Source organism: Formica exsecta, unplaced genomic scaffold (assembly GCF_003651465.1).
Source record: "Formica exsecta isolate Colony F162 unplaced genomic scaffold, ASM365146v1 scaffold308, whole genome shotgun sequence".
In the NCBI taxonomy this organism is placed as follows: Eukaryota; Metazoa; Arthropoda; class Insecta; order Hymenoptera; family Formicidae; genus Formica; species Formica exsecta.
This window is the reverse complement of record NW_021850337.1, coordinates 518,814-540,444: the sequence shown is the minus strand read 5'-3', so window position 1 is coordinate 540,444 and position 21,631 is coordinate 518,814. Positions and strand designations below refer to the sequence as shown.

The 21,631-nt window shown below is 41.9% G+C and overlaps 1 protein-coding gene and 1 long non-coding RNA gene across 3 annotated transcripts in view; one reads left to right on the top strand and one right to left on the bottom strand.

Moving 5' to 3' along the window:
* The window catches only part of LOC115237750, a 215,551-nt gene that overhangs the window by 167,361 nt on the left and 26,559 nt on the right, over nucleotides 1-21,631 (bottom strand). For both annotated transcript variants that reach the window (XR_003884391.1, XR_003884390.1), the window contains exon 3: nucleotides 5,965-6,077. This is a non-coding gene — a long non-coding RNA (uncharacterized LOC115237750). The remainder of the gene's footprint in view (nucleotides 1-5,964; nucleotides 6,078-21,631) is intronic.
* LOC115237745 (LIM domain only protein 3-like) overlaps nucleotides 1-21,631 on the top strand; it is an 84,109-nt gene that overhangs the window by 39,812 nt on the left and 22,666 nt on the right. Inside the window, exons 2-4 of the mRNA XM_029810989.1 lie at nucleotides 5,216-5,312; nucleotides 5,961-6,098; nucleotides 6,767-6,892. Coding sequence (XP_029666849.1) covers nucleotides 5,224-5,312; nucleotides 5,961-6,098; nucleotides 6,767-6,892 — 353 coding nt within the window. The 5' untranslated portion in view covers nucleotides 5,216-5,223. The remainder of the gene's footprint in view (nucleotides 1-5,215; nucleotides 5,313-5,960; nucleotides 6,099-6,766; nucleotides 6,893-21,631) is intronic.

Here is a 21,631-nt window from a genome sequence, read left to right as displayed (position 1 = left end):
AAAGATAGTATAATTATATTATCTTATATCATTATAGAAATAAGCAAACACAATATAAATTTGTTAATGTACATTAGCGTTGATACTCTAAATGAGAAAAAAAATAGACATGTGGGAAGATACCTAAGATTGAAAAAATTTCATGTTTAATTATACAGAAGACGAGATTCACGTGGGTTTCGATTGTTACGTCGCGTATCGCGCCGAGAAAAATTCAAATACTACAGGAGTCGATTCCTTTTTGCAACGGAGGTTTAAGTGCGCCATTCTCAACATATCCGGAATATCCCGACGGTTCCGGCCGTTCGGAATGCTAATGCGTGATTACGGCGGCCACGGTCGTAATACGCGAACTTTTTGTGCGGCTCACGTGTGACCCGGGGGCGCTTAAAACATCCCTTAAATTACCCCCATTAGCAAGGGTTGAACGCCGGGTAAACGAGGATTTCACTGGCGCTGTTACGCGAGATTTATTCCGTGGGAAATATTCCTTTCGGACGTTAAATTACGTCGTTATACCGGGGGCTCTTATTCCTAGGCGCCCGACGAGTCGATCCAAGTATAAACTTAAGCCGATTTAGCAACGTATTGTACCGCTATCGCGCGTTTTCGCGTACGTATTAAATGCGAAGTAACGAGCCGACGACGCGCGGGAAAGGGAAGTTATCGCGGCGCGGTGAAAGCGACGATTCGAGTGGGCGACGATATGGGAATTTCTTCACTGAAGTAGTTACAGACACACGTGTGGAAACACTCTTTGGTAATCGTCTGGAAAAACGCGACGGTAGTCCTTCATCCAAAGGATAAAGTCGATATAATACGGCAGGGACAATTGATGATAAAGATATATATTTGGAGAGTCAGAATTATTAACATTTTTTTTAGTAGATTATCTCTCTATATAAATTTATTTTTATATAAAATTGAACGTTAAAAACGTGACATATGTAACGTGTATTCAACAATATATCAAACAAGAATGTTATATTGATATTTTAATAATAATTATATATACATATTATTATTATTAATTTCAGGATTTATATAGAATTATAAATCTATAGAGATTTTAGCTACGAAATAAAAACTGTCTAAAATATTCTGATGCCCCGATTATACCTTGAGAAAATGTATAACTTTGGTACTTAATTATTTTAATTCGAGTACGAGAAACGCTTGATGACACTGTCGTCAGACATTGCATGCGATTGTTCTCCTTGAAGAGAAGAATTTTGCCCTCCGAGAAACGACGATGTCGTGTTTTTCGCACGTGACTAACGGTACGCGGCTCGAATCTTATCTCCCTAATTTCTCGAGAGCTACCGTCCAACGTCGGCAACGCGCACCGTCGGCACCGTCGGCACCGTCGGGGTTGAGAGACGCTCTCGCGGGCGATTTACGGAATTTAAACAGCCCCCCGGGATAAGGCGGCGGCGGCGGCGGCGGCTTGGCGTTGCGTGGCAGGTCGGATTAGCAGGTTGCCCCCGCATCGAAATAATTCCCCTCATTCCCTGCCCTGTCCCCGCCCCCCGCCCACCCCTCTCTCTCTCTCTCTCTCTCTTTCTCTCTCGGCGCGACCAACCCCGCCGTCAGCCTCCGGGATAGGTTACGTCCTTCCTGCGGGATAAAACAAAACAGCCAGCGGAGTATATTAATGCCCGGCTTAATGCGGCCCGCCTAATTAATGGACCGACTCTCCGGACGCCCGCCCGGCCGTTCTAAAAGTAAGAGATAACGCTGCTGCAGAAGCATTATTAAAGACAAAAGCGCGACCGCGTACCCTGGACGAGTGGAAATTTCGGTAAGCGCTTCCTGACGTAAGGGATTTTCTCCCTCGCGGGAGATTGGAGAGGAGGACAGGTGAATGTGATATATTCATTGAAGCTAAATCAAGCTGTTTGAAATAAATGGGATTAATGGAATCGAGAAAAAATGACGTGTGCAAGGTATTCCATAACTGTCTCATCGTCTCTGTCTTTCAGAGATTTTTTAAACAAATGATTTTGAATTGAAATATTGGAGTGCCAATGATATTTCAATTGTAAACTATAGAAAATAAAAAGATGTCGGCAGAAATCAAGTTTCTAAAATAGCAAGGCGTGGTGAGCTGCACTTTTTATTTCTTAAAGAGTTGCGGGGGTTGCTCGCTGGGAGTGTCATGGATGCTGCAGGGGCGGAGCCTTGAGAGAATTGCATCGAGACTGCTCGGCTGCGTCGATAAGCAGATCGCCTCCGCCCTACTACCATTGTACTCTTGATTTTACAGACACGTTTGTTACAGACGATATCATGAATAGTAAAGGCATTATTCTTATTAATATCGAATTTACCGGATTGCCATTATATTGAGCAATCCAGAGATCGCCGCCGAATAAATCGTCCAAAAATATCAATTCGAAAATGAACAGTGAAAACTAGATAGTTTCTTAATTATGCCCTCTTTTACGGTCGTTCTCTCGATCATCAAGAGGATAGAGATACGCAGACGTCTACCATGTCGCTTCCGTAATATCAATCGCAATGATAATGACCACCGAGAGAGCGCACGGCATGGTCAAGGAGAGCACGTACACAACCGACTCGTGGACAGGTTAGCGGTTCTCGAACGTGTAGCGGCTAATCGAATTATCGATGCTTTGAGGATCAGCGTCCGTGGATGATTCGATCACGTACCTGATGAACAGTTCCGGCGGTCAGCGATGCGAGCCACTTTCGTGGGGGAATCTCTCTCGTTATGGACCCTCCTCTCAGTAACGTTTGAAGCGAGCTGTTTCCGCCGTGCTTCGCTGGCTACCCGACGACAATAACCTCGGTCGAGTAATTAGTCGCAAAAATCGATGGCGGCGCTCAAAAACCGAACAATTAACCGTGTACCGCGAATTTCACGCCAGTTTCTTTCATTCCGTGTCCGCATTTACCGTTATACAGATTCAATAAAAGACAGAGAAAGCACGATCAACGTTAAAAGTGAAATTGGTCGGAAAACTGGCTAATGATAAGATCAAGGAACCTGACGATAAAAGGACGAATGTTCTTTTCGAGGCAAACCGTATATCCCCGCTTGATGAAAATCGCGGTTAAATACAAAGTGGAAATTGAGCGCCAACCTGGCTTAGCGGTCGAAGGTTTTCGAGGTCGTCGGCGGAATCCAGGTCGGCGTCCGCAGGAATTTCTGCGGTGAAATTCCAGTGCATGTAACTCCAAATATTTCTGTAGTATCGTAGTTCGTACGCGGGGGATTTCGAGTTTCAAAGGAAACACTCTCGCCACTTCCGTTCGCCAACAGTGACGTTTCGCTAACGTCCGCGAGTCGCGAATGCGCAACAACCAAGCAATCCGACATACAATCGCGACAGAAATTCCGTTGATAACTTTAAAACGCGGCATAACGTGCGTATATAAAACTCATGCACACATTTATCTCGTATTAAAAATAAGAAAAAAATACATTGAAAAATATGTTTAATCTAATTACGCTGATGAAAGGTCCACAAGAAGGTCTACAACATAAATTTAACATCTCGCGCCAATCGATATCGCGTAGCGATTATTATGTGGGAAAGTTTATATGCACAGGCGGATTTAATAGTTTGCATAATTTACCCCGCTAGTTAGTTATTCCATTAATCATTACCACGGGTAGGTGTGTGCACGCTCGCGAATAACAATCGTATTATTATTTATAACGTATTCAATTTATCGGTAACCCGCGGGCGGAGAAGTAAAGCGTGTAATCGATTCAACTCGATTAATTAACTCGCCCCCCGCATATGCGATTGTAACCGAGAGGTGCCTCGGTTGTTCACGGAAGCATCTCTCGTTACCGTGAACGAAAACTTTCCTCCGTCGCGTTTGCATCGTGCAAAAAAACGTGCGCGTACACGCAAACACGCACACATACTAGCATTGTGTATGCGGGTCCTGTCCGCTACTCGCGACACAAAGGCGTTTAATTAGAAGCGCATCGGAAAAGGGGGCCATCACATCCGGCATCTGGTTTTTGTCCTCGGCAATTTTCGCGTTCCGCCAAGGCGATACAGATTTTTCATTCCCGTCGCCGTTAATAATTAACGGATCAAAGGCATCGTATTAATATTTGCCCCGAAGTCCCCGACCGCACGGAAGATATTAACCCGCGTAATATTGTGTCCATGCTAAGGGAAGAGGGAGGACATATTGAAACCGCACAAACTTCGCTCATAGCATCCAACGGATATGAGCTCGTAAATATACCGGGTGGCTGAGATCGAACTTGGAATAGTACGACGGTGGACATCGCCCGAGGAAAAATGCCGACCCGTCAAACATTCCCGATATTAACCGCTTGAAGACCAAACAGCTTCGAACGCAACATCTTGTCATTGATCTAATACGCGCATTCACAGTTAAGGAAATCGCATCTGTCAAAAATTATTTTCGCCGTAATTTTTCTAAACAACTCGCGCTTTCCAACGATTCGAGAGAAGATTTACATTGTCATTTTTCTTCGCGATTCATGTAAAGCACTGTGCTATTCTTATACGCTTAAAAGAACATCGTGGCTCTTCAGAGGGATACCTCTAATGTTTACCCAGAGCACGGACAGCGATCGGTCGTCCGAGTCGTTGGTTATTTCGGAGTTGGTGGTGCTTAAACGCGCAATAAGCGGAAGGAAGCGAGAGTGTGGGAGGGTCAAACTAATTCGATTCTAAACTCTGACCACATCGCGAGAAAGAGACCATAGGATGGTACGCTACGATGCGGGAGGGATCCGCGGAGGATGAGAAAGGCTACACACTCAGGATCGAACAGGGTGGACACAGATGGCACTAACCGCGCCGTTAAATTCTCAAGCCGTAACTCTAATTACTCATAGACAAGCCGACATTCTAGTGCCAGATGCCGGTGAAACTTGTTAAAAGCACGCCGACGCGATTACTCATTCGATCCCGACGAACTGTAGCCGATGGTCGATCCGACGGGATCGTTGCAGCTTCCGGATCGAGACAAAAATGCCGTAATAAATACACGATTAACTGTTCGTCAAAGCAAAATTAATCTAGTAACGATAATTATCCTCTCACAATATTTCTTTAAAATTTCTATAAAATTTAAATAAAGGTTTAAAAAAAACGTGGTTCTTTGTTTGACGCAAATTTACGAGACGCGTCAAATTTTCATCACGCGATTCGTACAATACAGTAATTAAACAAAGCATTTCTGCATCATGTTGCAGGCGATAAAATGACTATGGATGGGAGCAAGAGCGAGTCGGGCAAGAACGGGGCCACTCAACAAGAATGCGCGGGCTGTGGAAAGACGATTACGGAAAGGTAAGTGCTCCGTATCGTTACGTGACAGTGTTTCGTGTGTATGTTAAATATCATATCTCTCGAAAGAATACTATCGTAAAAACGATTAACTTAACGTTTAATCTATCTTTTCTCCGAGATCGGACACACGAAAAATGGATTAAATACGTTTCCACATTTTTATAAATGAAAGATGATCCGCGGAGAATGCGTGGTTTATAAATTCGCAATTTGATATTTGAGCAAAAATTAAAAATAAGGAATTACAATTATAAAAAAGCACGTAACATGTATTTACCGTGCAACATCAGCAGACGTAGAACAATAAAGTTGCAATCAATTTATGGATCATTGTACGATGAACTTTATCATTATTCAGAAAAAAAACAATTTCAAATTACATTAAACAATATCACTCTAATCCCTGAAATTTTTTCTTATCGATATATAATAATTTATTGACAACTTTTAAAATATAAATCTATAGAACTCTGTATATATAATTTTGATATTAATTGTTTTCAATATTTTATAATTTCGCTAATAATTAATTATAATTGTGTATTTTAAATAAATAATTAGATCAGTAAAGCGTATCCTCTCTCTTTATGTATGAATACAGATTCGCATTTTTTTATATAAATATTATTATAAATTTTCTTTTATTAGGTACCTTCTGAAAGCGTTGGACATGTATTGGCATGAAGACTGCTTGAAATGCGGATGTTGCGACTGCAGACTCGGCGAAGTCGGCTCGACGCTTTACACAAAGGCCAATCTCATTCTCTGCAAAAGAGATTATCTACGGTGAGTATCGAACAAAAAAAAAAAAAACAATCTGATCTATTATTTGGTCCGTTTCTCGCAAAATTCTTTTCGGAAGAATTTTCGCACATTTACTCACGCGCGTCTTATGTCGACGAGTCAGTAAACGTAGATAGATAGATAGACAGATTGATAAAAAACAGGATGAAGGACACGATCGTGAAGGAGAGGGAAAATGGAGGAAAGCGGCGGCAACAAATCGAATTTTACAGATGAGTTTCCCTTATTGAATACATCCACATCCCATATAAACAAGCGGGAGCAAATAAACCGTGTTGAGATTACAAAGTCCCGAGGGAATGCGCGCAGGTGGCGCGTCCGCACGAGGAACACGCACCATCGAAACATTGTGGCCTTTATTAATGGCCTAATATTTGAAGACGGCATATTCGTGGTGCCCGTAAGCTTATTGGTTTTCGCGACGCGCGGGGCGAAAGTTTCCGTTCATTCTCGTCATCGAGACGAAAACGACTTTTTTCCGTTATATTACGAGTCACAGATTCCCCAAGTTTCGATAATATTCTTGCCATAATATAACATATTTATATAATCCTGCTATAACCGCGATCTTTATTTGAATCGTGTATATAGTTACTTGAAATATTTGAAATGGCAATGATGGATCATTTTTGTTCTTGTCTGTTTGACAGACTTTTCGGAAATACCGGTCACTGCGCAGCATGCAGCAAAGTTATCCCAGCATTCGAGATGGTGATGCGAGCGAGAACTAACGTTTATCATTTGGAGTGCTTCGCTTGTCAACAATGCAATCATAGGTAAGTGAGGATGTAAATAATATATCGCAATTGATCACAATTTTGATGAATATATTGAATTTTCTGTGAAAGATTAAAATAGAATGAATCTATATTAATTATATTCAACGATCGGCAAAATTTCGAGAAACGCTTACAAAATGATAAGCTTCAAGGTGCGATTGCGCCAAGGTGCGGTCTCGTTTCCGCGGGCCCTCTCCGACTGCGCTATTATTTTATTAACAATAATGAAAGCCGGTAATTAAACATTCACACCCGGCGGCGCCGACGTCGGCGGCGACGGCAAAGTCTCTCTTGCTCGAGTATTCCTCGTGGCAGCTCATCCGTATAACAATTTAATTCGAGCCACCCTAGCCGGGGGTTTGCCTAACTTCTGCAGCACTTCGCAACACTTCGCTTACTTATTCACAACAACCGAGTTAAGCCGAGACTCGTTCGAAAGCCGGGACTCGAGCCGAAACATTTCGGCTCGGATCTGCCGAATGGAGATAATCGGCGCGCGAGACTCAAGAGCCCGCAAGTCATGGCTTTTGCGAGATCGCGAAAAGGAGAATTTCCATATCTTTTCATGCAAGATGTCGAGAGCGTGACGCGATATCCTTCTTCACATTTTTCCAAACTCTCTTTTTAGAAATTTTATAATATTAGAAATACTATTAAAGGGTCGTAGTTTTTTAGTCTAAATTTTTTAATGAACGAAGGAAGGAAGAAAGGAAAAAAAAGATTTAATTAATAAATAACTTATTATTCTTGATGAAATTACGCGTCGATGTTTCTAGCAACTTCCGTCACTCGTTCCGCATTGCGATTGATGTAAAACGGCGGTTGGTTCCCCTAACTTGAGACTTTCAAGGAGGATCAATGTCGTAGAACAAGAAGAATATGCTCGACGCTTCCTCTCTTGACGAGTATAATTGGCACGAGGGCTTCCAACGTAGATGCGAAGGTATTCGGAGACATTTGCGAAACAGAGGAGAAAGAGAGAGAGAGAGAGAGAGCAGCTAGGAAAGTCAGAGTTGCGAACTATGCGAGCGACGTGTGGGTGCCCCGAGGTGCACGTCAGATGCAAATCATGCCGACTAATTTCTCGGAAAACTCGCGGATCCGGAGGGAGAGCAGACCGAATATCCGCGCGGCGAGATACGTCCGAGCATAATAGCGTAGCGATAAAGCCGAATGGCCGAATTAATTATACTCCTGTGTCTTTGGTTGTCCAAAACAGTTCAACCATTCGGTGCTAACAACCCTTGGCCCAACTAGTTAACAAAAGCGTCCGTTTCATATGTGTTGATTAACTCTTTGGCTACTAGATTCATTTTTTAAAATATATATATATTGAGAGATATTAATATTTTATCTATTTAAAATATATCAATTTTTATAAAAAAAGCCTCTCGGTTCCCTAATAATCAAGAAAAAATGCATGCAATTTTGAATTTTAAATTTTATTATTTCTTAAAAGAATTGAACAATACTTATTATTACAATAATTATTTATTTAATTTGATGAAGCTGTAAATTGACTTCCGATATCGAAATGATTAAACTATATTTAAGAGATTATAATTACGCGATCTGCCTCTTCCCCCTCTCTCTTTCTATTACGTATATAGATTTTTCATCATACTATCATACATAATACGCGTTGAAAGAAATTTCATAGATAAATTAAATGTTACATCAATATCAAATAAATTACGTCTGTTGGGAAAGGATAGGAAACGACGGAATCGCTCTTTTATACCATTTGACAGGGGTCGATGGCATTTCGGCGTATTTAATATAATGTCACTCCTCGACATTTGCCCAACCTTTCTTGCACCCTATGGCTCTCTACTCTGAATTGACTCGGGCCACGAGACCGAAACATCGAGCTCGTGTATCCGTTAGAAGAGAGATACAATACAAGTTTCGTGTACGTACGTTTCCATTAATTAACAGGTCATTTGTATTAGAGTTACAGAATATTGGACTAATAATATATATAGATTGTCGCACTATTAGAATTTAATAGTAGATTATTTTGTGCCAATTCAGAATATTTTCTCAACGAAAAGGAAAAATATTTCTCTCCTTCTCTCTTTCTTTCTCTTCCGAGAACATTATTTGTAATGTAATTTTTCAACATTTAACATTGCATATATTTATAATTAAATTTTTAATTAAAGTCGATTATAGTAAATCCTACTTGATATTTATCAAAAAACATGATTTATGTTTGTATATGTATGCAGCTATAATATTTAATTTGCAAGGATTCTTTTATTTCTAATACTATAATGTAATATTATAAATTTCTTATTTTTCTGATTATGTAAAAATAATGCCCGCAAATTCTTGAAAAAAAGGTTGACTCGGGATTCAAGTCAAAGAATCTGCCATTAATATCATAAATATAAAGTTGTAAAACTCGGATGTGATTCCTGCGCAAATGCCAGGAAATATACCCTTTTATTTTAATTGTTGAAAGCCACTGCTTCACACGAGTCTCAAACGGATATCCTTATAGAATGTGGAAACAAAATCATCGTCGCAGGATGTAGTTGGATAAAGTAAAATTTAACAGCTCACACTGGTAGCTCCTTGTTGGCGCGTGACTATCGAGCGGAGCCGATTACGGCTTAAAGATATGTCGGCAAAAGTATACTTTCTTTCGCGGTCGATGGTAACGTGCAACCCTTAAGGCGAACCATTGGTTAGGGGTTAAAGCGGTTGACCGTACGCAACGGCGGAAACGGATGTGGCCGTTGAGTCACGCGATCACTACGAGTCGAGCATAAAACACCTGAGTTGTTTAATCATACGCTCCCGAGGTAGAAGTCGTGGCTTGTAAACTCGCTAAGGGTGAAATCTCTCGGTTTCTCTCTCTTTCTCTTTTTTTCACCCTACTTTGTATCGCGATACGGAAGTGCGGATTACTCATTGACGAGTGGACGTGTAAACGCGACGATAATGAAGGCCTTGAGCACGATTTAACGAATTCTTCGTGAGTTTAGATATGGAAATTTAGTCCTTGGAAGATTAACTAGAGTATTGTATATTTTATTATAGCGTTTCTGTATGTTAATATTTTTTTACGATAAACTTTCACGATAATTCTATAATAATTATGTGAAAATTTTAATTTATATGCTAATGTTCTCTTGATATTACCATCTTACATTGTTTCGACTCGTTTACTACTAAATAAAAAAACGTTATTAGAAAGTAAAATGGCATATTTAGAGAACTGTTTTAATGTGCTTATATTTATACATATCACGTGTTATGTGAAACTAATTTTATTCTGAGAAGATTAAATAACGTAATTTAAATTTCTATATTGCGTTTAATGCTCCCAAGATAAAATGTAAATTTACAAGTGACCTGTAACGGAAAAATTAAAATACTAAAGTGATTTTTAAATCATTTTTTATAATGTGTAGTACAACAATTATCCTCGCTAATGTAATCACACTTCATCTGGGCAACGATACCGTTATCAATGATGTTTTCTCAAATAATACAAAGACCACGAATCGAGCGAATCGAAACGTGCGCAATGAATTATAAAATCCCATCATACGGCATTAACGAGGCGAACTCTTTCGCCTGTTTTCCCATCGTGATTCTCGGGTAATATCTCACGGCGATCGAAACGCGCGGATAAAAAAATTTCTAATTTATACCATCCCATCGATTGGGAGTATCTCTCGGCTCGTGCACGCTATTTAAAGCCGATGACGCACTTTGTACACGTCGCGCAGTTTTGAGATTTATCACGCATTTTAACCACCAATTCATCGGAGACCGTTGCGGACATTGACTGCGTTTGATTTAAAGTGTCGCTTGCGCGGATAAGTTGAGATGAGATAAAATACGCAAAACAGATGAAGAAATTTACCCCACCTTCCACCCTTGCTGTATTCGCGCAAGCGGACACGAAAATAAGCCGGGAATTTGTCCATATTGCCGGGATTTTGCGACAAAAGTTTTGAGCGACGAAAATCGGCTTTGGCAGCGCGATTGTCATCAACATAATACAGTTAATGCATCGCAATAATTAATTAATAACCAGCAACGGGAGATATGTACACACGCCACGTTATTAGCTTGTCACAAATAATTGTATCAATAATCATGCATTGATAATTATCGTATAATTAAAAAGCGAATGCGCGCGCTCGTAAATCACAGTGTCGTCGGTCCCGCACCTTCTCCCGCAACATTTTCTAAAACGTAAAGTTTCTCACGCTCGCGCGAGCAGTCGGGTAGATTTTAATTAAATTCTACGATCTCTCTTCTCGCGCGCGCACTCTCTGAAACGACCGCGGCGTGTAGTAAGACGCGACCGGCTTAAGCTCTTCCTCGACTTACGATCTCTGCCCGAAGGAAACGCGCTTCAAGAGAGAATCTCGCTTTTGTCTAACGAAAGCACGGCGGGCATTGTCGGGCGACCGACCGCTCGTCTCTCCCCGCGACTGGCGGGCGCAGCATTGTTCGTGCTTATATTGTATTTTGGCATTACGAGTTAGCCGGTTTAATTGTTATTGTTCCGCAGAGCTTATCGAACACGGTGCCCTGTTGCATTCCCACGCGAATCATCGCCCGGCATCGCAATTACTCCTAAATCACTAAACTCCCTTACCTGCGAACGAGCAGTTACACGTAACCTACGACATTGACACCGTTTATCGACTTTCCCATAGCGACGCCTGTTTTAATAAGCGTCGCAAAACATGGATATACCGCGTCTGATCGTATTATCTTCTATTATCTTAATTGCGTCAAATATTTAACGATATTCGATAATTAATAATATGTCTATATCAAATTACAAAATCTATACAGGACATTCTATGGCATTATTTTTTGACAACATGTTCTTTGACTCATTTAAAATCGATTCGATTCTAAAAAAAAAAAAAAACGATAATCGATAAAAAATCGATAATTTTTGAATAATTGGCAATTAAAAAGTAATTATAGACAAGAAAGCCAAACGTTCTTCAAAATTTTATTAAAGCATACTTTGCTTTAATAAAATTTTAATTTTAAGCTTGATTATAAAATGATAAAACATTGATAATTGAAATAAAAGTTATACAATAATAAATGACGGTTATCTAGAAATTTTAATTAAATAGGGAGAGAGAGCTCAACTATATACATATATACATCCAGAAATCAGTTAATATATTTTCTATTAAATGATAATATGCAACATAAAAGTAAAACATAAACAGAAGTGGAACATCCTGCGTATCTCAGAAAAATACATTTATGTATGTATCGATCGTCTCTAATAGTGAACAGAAAGACCGCACATTAATGCTGAAAAAAGTCTGGCCCTTCCGTAAAATTTGACACATCGCGTATTATATTTGTGCGATAGATTGTATGTGCTATCGTTGTGTCTTAATTATTAGTCGTTTGTCGAACTTGTATCTCAACTTTCGTCTCTCCGAGCGCTTCCCCGCGCGATCCCCGGAATCTACGGACAATGCAAAGTTAATTTCGCCCTACGATTCTCTCGAGAATAAGGCAAGGGTGAGAAAGAGGGCGAACGCCCCCGCAACCGGGTAAGTAAGCAGTATATAGGTAGGTCGTGTGCGATAGGAGAGACGAAGTGACGGCGCCACGGCGGGAGGAAACGGTGCGGTCGAGAAAGGGTTGAGGAAAGAGAGAGTGAGAAATATAAAGCGGCCATTTTGTTTCCGGTGTCCCGGGAGCACTTCCGGTCACCGTCACGCAGCCCCGCGCCACGGAGTGCCCTCGAGAGCTTCTGAGATCTCCTTCCGCGATTATATTCAAATTAAATGCGCCGGTCCGACCGGTAATATACTGCCGCCAATTTAGCTACAACCCCCCGGGGGGTGGTTCGCCTTACCTTCCTCGCTCCGTTGCCGATCGTCTCGCGCATCCGAATCTCAGCGCAAGAACCCCGCGAATTGTCTCGTTTCGCTGGGGGATGCATGCCACAATGGTGTCAATGATTTTCGACGTGCGGTCGACGCCGGATCCTCAATAAAGCACGCCTATCGTGCGCGAACATAGTGATCGCGGTGAGCCAATCGACACGGTATCACTAGTGAGAGGATCGTTCCCGGAATTTCATTCAATAGATGACCGAGCGGATAGAAACGTACGGAGAAAAATTTATCGCATCAGTTTATAAATAAAATATTTTTTCGTAATTATATATTGTATTGAGGGTAAAATTCGCTCGATGCTCATGTGACAAACGACTTTTATTTACGAATAACATTTTACTAAAAAATTATATATATGCTTACATCGCACAATATCTGCGTGCGTTGTGTTACGAGAAGAGAAATAATTGCAGAGGTATTTAAATTTTAATAACAAACAACAAAGGCAGATCTGCGAACCGCGAGTACGAAACCGTAATCGTTCGCGCCCCGAGATCGACAATAAATTCCTGTGCGGCGCGACAAGGAATTCGCTTCCGGTTTTGGTTGCGCCGCGCCGCGTGCACGTATCGCGTTCAAGCGCGGCTGCATCCGAACAGTGGGGTTTCGGTTGCATCATTTTCAATGGTGATAATCCGACGTGCCGAGAGGGCCTCGTTGCGCGCGTGAGTCGAACCTGCTTTGTCACCGGATAACCTAGACTCGCATTGCCGGCTCCGATGGCGATAGACCTGCCACTTCTCGTCCTCCTCCCCCCGCCTGGTCGTTCCCTCCTGTTGATGGGCCCCTCGCGCCAGATACCAGCCCCCGACAAACGCGCGCATCCCTTGCCCAGAGCCCCGTCAAGAGAGCGACAGAGACAGAAAGAGAGAGAGAGCAAACGCCATCGATAGCATTTGTGTGCATTTCAAAACGATACATAGCAAACGCGCGTGGTAATAGGTGTACCGCTGCGATTATAAATGAAAGGGAGAGAGGGGGAAAGAATCAAATTACTCGGATGGACGACGAGACAATTCTCAAGTGCGACGAACGGCATAGGAGATCGTTATGCAGGGCGATTAACAAAATGCTGCTAGTATCTATGCGTCTGAACGGTGATTCGAATCTGTCGTATGTAGAGAATTCGATGGATTTGATTTTGAAATAAACACACCGATAAAAAATCCATATAATACCTCTACAACGATATGGTAATGCAACAACAACGCGGGGCTATTTAAAAATAAATTAACATTATCTCTTCAATTTTTTTTTCAAATTATATCACCATTTAAAAAGAGCATAAAACATTCGAAAGATTGTTCCCATCGACGATAAAACAAATAATATTACTAGCGTTCTTTACAGGCTCTTAATAAATCTTAATATTACTAAAAATGCCTCGCGTTATTCATATTTTCCCATTACACAGTATAAATAATGTTGCATCCGAATGTCATTTTATTAAATATAAAACATTACGAAAAGAAAAAAAAATAACTTCCCAGGAGAATCTAAGAGTAAGTGTCATTTTCTCGTACTTCGACATCGATCGGATCACAGAATTTTTTCTGGTCTCTTACGCAAATTTAGATAAAAGCGCACAAAATCAAAGATCACTCGTGTGAAAGGAAGAGAAGAGGCAAGTGTCACAACGTTTGCGTTGCTCGTTACACGTGTATTCGTTTATTCGGCGAGCCGTGACCGGCGACGGAGCAAGGGACGCCGGAAACGGAGGAGGGCATTTGCCGGAGGCGGCAGCGTGCGGGGGTGGTTTGTAATAGGCATGCACACACGCGTACCGAACGTGTGCGCGTACATGCGTGCGCGCGTACGCATTTACGCGGCGCGTTGCCAATGATTTATGTATACCGCTAATTACCAGCGTGAACTGCACTGTTTTATCCGACGATCATAGTTTTATTAGGCCAACCTGTGCATTGCGGTATTGTCAGCGCCAAAAGCACCCCCGAACAACACCCCCTATACCGGCTGCGCCGAAATGCATCAACGCACCCTGCGTTTGTAACGCTCCGGGGAGTTTTCGGGAGCGCGAAATCATTACGAGATGCGTTTCGTGCGTTTTTGTAACTTTGAGTCTATTTTCTCGTGAAATTAAAGATTTCTCTCTCCTCTTGTTTCTCAACAAATATATTGCATAATTTCACCAAGAAATTAAAAAGAAAAATGTTCCAAATCGTTTTTTATCTACGAGTTATATTATTATTTCAAACATACTTCTTCGGAATTTTCCCTATGTTTTTAAAACACCTAAGGCAGTAAATTATTTTATGACAAACTGGACGTTTTACAGGGCGTATCTATTCATGGATTTGAGAGAGCGACGGGAAACGCGCAAAAAGGGGCTGTTGTTATAAATGAGAGACGCGATAGCTCTTAACGTCAAAATTAATTCATATCCGCCGTCGCCGTTGCTGCCTAGACGTAATCCCTGGATTTTTGGAACGCCCTCGTGCACAGCGATGGCTTTAATCTCCGGTTTAGGGACCTTGCTAGAAAATAGACGCACCTAAGCCCTATACGGCTTAAACGTGGCTTTAAACTCGTCGTACGCAGTATACGCGGACGATCCGCGTCATTCTTATACACAACGTGCGATACATCGGAGCACAGCTGACTCGCTTCGTTGTGTAAAGTCACATGCGGCAGGCAATTTGTTACAAGCAAAATGATCAAAACATCTTCGAGCGAAGGTGTCGAAATGCAAGGTAAATAAATAATCTCTACCGCGAGAAAAAAGATATGATATGCTTTTGCTCCTTTACATACTTGTGAAATAATTCTACTTTTAGTTTCTGCCAAGAGCATTTTCTCTCACTTTTATTCGTATGACCCATTAGCCAACGGATTCCGTAATTAACGTGAAAACAGCATCGTCAGTGCGCGCGCGAAATGCTCGCGACAGAGTAATTAGCGAGACACGGGATTCCGTTAAACGCGTAGAATTAATCGCGCAAATACGAGATTAGCCGATGTGGGACGCGCTCGTGTATGTGTGCATAATACGTAAACGTACACAGTCGACCGTGCGCCGTATTTCCCTCTCCATCTCTCTTTTCCTCCCTCTCTTCCTTTTCCATATCCTCCTCTTTATATTTCACGCGCGATCTCTATAAAATATATACATATATACAAATTGTATATTACGCCACCGATAAAACGATACCTAAATTGCCGCACCGCAGCAAATATCGTTATAGAAACTAATGCGATTCGCCGCGGGCTGGCCACCCATGTCTAGATTTACTATAATTATGCTTGAAATGCGATCGTAAACACTCCAATACGATCAGTTTAATTGTGCGCGCAAATGGGATCTATAAAAAGCCATTCATTATTGCGTAAAAATTAACGTGTCGTATAAACAGTTGCATTTTGAGTGCATCATACATGTAGCATCAAATGCAAAACATCAAATGATAAATTTTATAAATAGTTATCAATCCGCAAAATTTACAGTATAGCTATTTTTCCTGCGAGTGGCGTGCGAGATTCGCATTTACGTTTCACGAAATAAAATGCAAATCGAAGAAATCACAGAGACAGAGACGGACGCTTATTTATTAACGCGAGTCATGCAGCGTCAACCTGGCGGGAAAAAAATGGTCTCTTCGAGAATCGAGGGTTTCGGGTCGCGATGTAATCGCGGCAACGACACGCGTGTCCGCGCGCTTGCGATCATCCCTCATTCGATAATCCGCGACGTGTTTGTGCGCGATGACCGCGCGTCGTGCCATGAAAACAATATACGCGTACATATTTTTCCCGTATATACATATTTTTCGCGCGCATGACCTGGCATAAAGAGAGCCAATTACGAAAAACGCGACGCACGGTCGCGGCGCGGCACTGAAGATAGTTCTTCGCGCGTTCACCGTGCCATCGTCATCATCACGCAACGGGACTAATTTCTCACGAGAAATTGTGCAAATTGGAAGATCGTGAAATGAAAGGCGCGGGTGTAAAGTAAACGAATCGTCGATCCCCGGCAAATCGATTGTAATGAGCGTCATAAATTGATCCGCGCGCGCGCGTCAGGCTTCCCCTCTTTATGCCAATTCACCGTGAATGAGAAACGCGTGGGTGCGGAACCCTTCACAATAATAGTAAACGTATTGCATATTACATATTACATTTGTTGTCTTTTTGAGGAATATCATGCGTTGTGTTACGAGAAGAGAAATAATTGCAGAGGTATTTAAATTTTAATAACAAACAACAAAGGCAGATCTGCGAACCGCGAGTACGAAACCGTAATCGTTCGCGCCCCGAGATCGACAATAAATTCCTGTGCGGCGCGACAAGGAATTCGCTTCCGGTTTTGGTTGCGCCGCGCCGCGTGCACGTATCGCGTTCAAGCGCGGCTGCATCCGAACAGTGGGGTTTCGGTTGCATCATTTTCAATGGTGATAATCCGACGTGCCGAGAGGGCCTCGTTGCGCGCGTGAGTCGAACCTGCTTTGTCACCGGATAACCTAGACTCGCATTGCCGGCTCCGATGGCGATAGACCTGCCACTTCTCGTCCTCCTCCCCCCGCCTGGTCGTTCCCTCCTGTTGATGGGCCCCTCGCGCCAGATACCAGCCCCCGACAAACGCGCGCATCCCTTGCCCAGAGCCCCGTCAAGAGAGCGACAGAGACAGAAAGAGAGAGAGAGCAAACGCCATCGATAGCATTTGTGTGCATTTCAAAACGATACATAGCAAACGCGCGTGGTAATAGGTGTACCGCTGCGATTATAAATGAAAGGGAGAGAGGGGGAAAGAATCAAATTACTCGGATGGACGACGAGACAATTCTCAAGTGCGACGAACGGCATAGGAGATCGTTATGCAGGGCGATTAACAAAATGCTGCTAGTATCTATGCGTCTGAACGGTGATTCGAATCTGTCGTATGTAGAGAATTCGATGGATTTGATTTTGAAATAAACACACCGATAAAAAATCCATATAATACCTCTACAACGATATGGTAATGCAACAACAACGCGGGGCTATTTAAAAATAAATTAACATTATCTCTTCAATTTTTTTTTCAAATTATATCACCATTTAAAAAGAGCATAAAACATTCGAAAGATTGTTCCCATCGACGATAAAACAAATAATATTACTAGCGTTCTTTACAGGCTCTTAATAAATCTTAATATTACTAAAAATGCCTCGCGTTATTCATATTTTCCCATTACACAGTATAAATAATGTTGCATCCGAATGTCATTTTATTAAATATAAAACATTACGAAAAGAAAAAAAAATAACTTCCCAGGAGAATCTAAGAGTAAGTGTCATTTTCTCGTACTTCGACATCGATCGGATCACAGAATTTTTTCTGGTCTCTTACGCAAATTTAGATAAAAGCGCACAAAATCAAAGATCACTCGTGTGAAAGGAAGAGAAGAGGCAAGTGTCACAACGTTTGCGTTGCTCGTTACACGTGTATTCGTTTATTCGGCGAGCCGTGACCGGCGACGGAGCAAGGGACGCCGGAAACGGAGGAGGGCATTTGCCGGAGGCGGCAGCGTGCGGGGGTGGTTTGTAATAGGCATGCACACACGCGTACCGAACGTGTGCGCGTACATGCGTGCGCGCGTACGCATTTACGCGGCGCGTTGCCAATGATTTATGTATACCGCTAATTACCAGCGTGAACTGCACTGTTTTATCCGACGATCATAGTTTTATTAGGCCAACCTGTGCATTGCGGTATTGTCAGCGCCAAAAGCACCCCCGAACAACACCCCTATTTTCGGCTGCGCCGAAATGCATCAACGCACCCTGCGTTTGTAACGCTCCGGGGAGTTTTCGGGAGCGCGAAATCATTACGAGATGCGTTTCGTGCGTTTTTGTAACTTTGAGTCTATTTTCTCGTGAAATTAAAGATTTCTCTCTCCTCTTGTTTCTCAACAAATATATTGCATAATTTCACCAAGAAATTAAAAAGAAAAATGTTCCAAATCGTTTTTTATCTACGAGTTATATTATTATTTCAAACATACTTCTTCGGAATTTTCCCTATGTTTTTAAAACACCTAAGGCAGTAAATTATTTTATGACAAACTGGACGTTTTACAGGGCGTATCTATTCATGGATTTGAGAGAGCGACGGGAAACGCGCAAAAAGGGGCTGTTGTTATAAATGAGAGACGCGATAGCTCTTAACGTCAAAATTAATTCATATCCGCCGTCGCCGTTGCTGCCTAGACGTAATCCCTGGATTTTTGGAACGCCCTCGTGCACAGCGATGGCTTTAATCTCCGGTTTAGGGACCTTGCTAGAAAATAGACGCACCTAAGCCCTATACGGCTTAAACGTGGCTTTAAACTCGTCGTACGCAGTATACGCGGACGATCCGCGTCATTCTTATACACAACGTGCGATACATCGGAGCACAGCTGACTCGCTTCGTTGTGTAAAGTCACATGCGGCAGGCAATTTGTTACAAGCAAAATGATCAAAACATCTTCGAGCGAAGGTGTCGAAATGCAAGGTAAATAAATAATCTCTACCGCGAGAAAAAAGATATGATATGCTTTTGCTCCTTTACATACTTGTGAAATAATTCTACTTTTAGTTTCTGCCAAGAGCATTTTCTCTCACTTTTATTCGTATGACCCATTAGCCAACGGATTCCGTAATTAACGTGAAAACAGCATCGTCAGTGCGCGCGCGAAATGCTCGCGACAGAGTAATTAGCGAGACACGGGATTCCGTTAAACGCGTAGAATTAATCGCGCAAATACGAGATTAGCCGATGTGGGACGCGCTCGTGTATGTGTGCATAATACGTAAACGTACACAGTCGACCGTGCGCCGTATTTCCCTCTCCATCTCTCTTTTCCTCCCTCTCTTCCTTTTCCATATCCTCCTCTTTATATTTCACGCGCGATCTCTATAAAATATATACATATATACAAATTGTATATTACGCCACCGATAAAACGATACCTAAATTGCCGCACCGCAGCAAATATCGTTATAGAAACTAATGCGATTCGCCGCGGGCTGGCCACCCATGTCTAGATTTACTATAATTATGCTTGAAATGCGATCGTAAACACTCCAATACGATCAGTTTAATTGTGCGCGCAAATGGGATCTATAAAAAGCCATTCATTATTGCGTAAAAATTAACGTGTCGTATAAACAGTTGCATTTTGAGTGCATCATACATGTAGCATCAAATGCAAAACATCAAATGATAAATTTTATAAATAGTTATCAATCCGCAAAATTTACAGTATAGCTATTTTTCCTGCGAGTGGCGTGCGAGATTCGCATTTACGTTTCACGAAATAAAATGCAAATCGAAGAAATCACAGAGACAGAGACGGACGCTTATTTATTAACGCGAGTCATGCAGCGTCAACCTGGCGGGTTGAAAAAAATGGTCTCTTCGAGGATCGAGGGTTTCGGGTCGCGATGTAATCGCGGCAACGACACGCGTGTCCGCGCGCTTGCGATCATCCCTCATTCGATAATCCGCGACGTGTTTGTGCGCGATGACCGCGCGTCGTGCCATGAAAACAATATACGCGTACATATTTTTCCCGTATATACATATTTTTCGCGCGCATGACCTGGCATAAAGAGAGCCAATTACGAAAAACGCGACGCGCGGTCGCGGCGCGGCACCGAAGATAGTTCTTCGCGCGTTCACCGTGCCATCGTCATCATCACGCAACGGGACTAATTTCTCACGAGAAATTGTGCAAATTGGAAGATCGTGAAATGAAAGGCGCGGGTGTAAAGTAAACGAATCGTCGATCCCCGGCAAATCGATTGTAATGAGCGTCATAAATTGATCCGCGCGCGCGCGTCAGGCTTCCCCTCTTTATGCGTTTTTTTTTTCGTATCATTTTCGATCTGTCTCTAATATCTATCTTGAAAGTATAGCAAAGTACGTCGACACAAAATCATAGCTCGAAAATGTGCTCGATTTTACTTCGTCGTGGTTATCAACGAGAGTGCATTTTCTTGACGTCGACGTTAATTAAAAAGATCCTTCATGATCGAACAAGCGTCTCTCGCAAACAGTGATGTTTGCGAGATCTGCTTCTGGCAGATCATAGTCGAACCAAGGCGCGTCGTTTCCCCCTCCGACGCATTTGGTTTCTGAGTTACGCAAAGTCTGCCGTAGACACCCTGTATCTACTGGCATGCAACGGGAGTAAACGCGGCGCGTTAACTAATAATATCACTTGTCACGTTCAACAGCGCTTCGCTAGACAGCGCATAGTTGCCGCGAGATAATACGAGATTATGTGATATATATATGTGAACTCCCCTCTCTCGCGATTATACTCGTCAACGCTTTATGTGAGTATCGAGCCTAGTCATCTGGAACTCGTCGATCCTGAAATTAATTTTTGTTACACAACTTTTTTCGCTTATAATTATTATTATTTTATTAACCAGAAATTCGATCAGCACGGCAAGATTCGAGCCGTCTTAAGCAGTAGCTTTATAATAAACTTACTACGTAAGGGCATTGTTCGAGTACGGTAGATCGTATCGAGCTGACACGCACGCACGTTTATAATCGATTCCGTTCCATCGGGACGGCCGAGAGAAACTTTCGAGGAACGAAGCTTCGCTGAGAATTTTCTTTTTAAAATCAAGTACTAGATTCACATAGACAAATTTTCCAGTAATTTTTCGATGAATTGTTGCACTTATAAAATAATTAATTTTCGTAAAAATTTAAATTTTGATATTAAAAAATAGATAATTGAATAAACTAAAGGTTGAAATTTTTTATTGAAGAATGTTAGTTACTTACTTTTCAATATTCTCAGAATATTCGCATTTCTTTCACGTCATC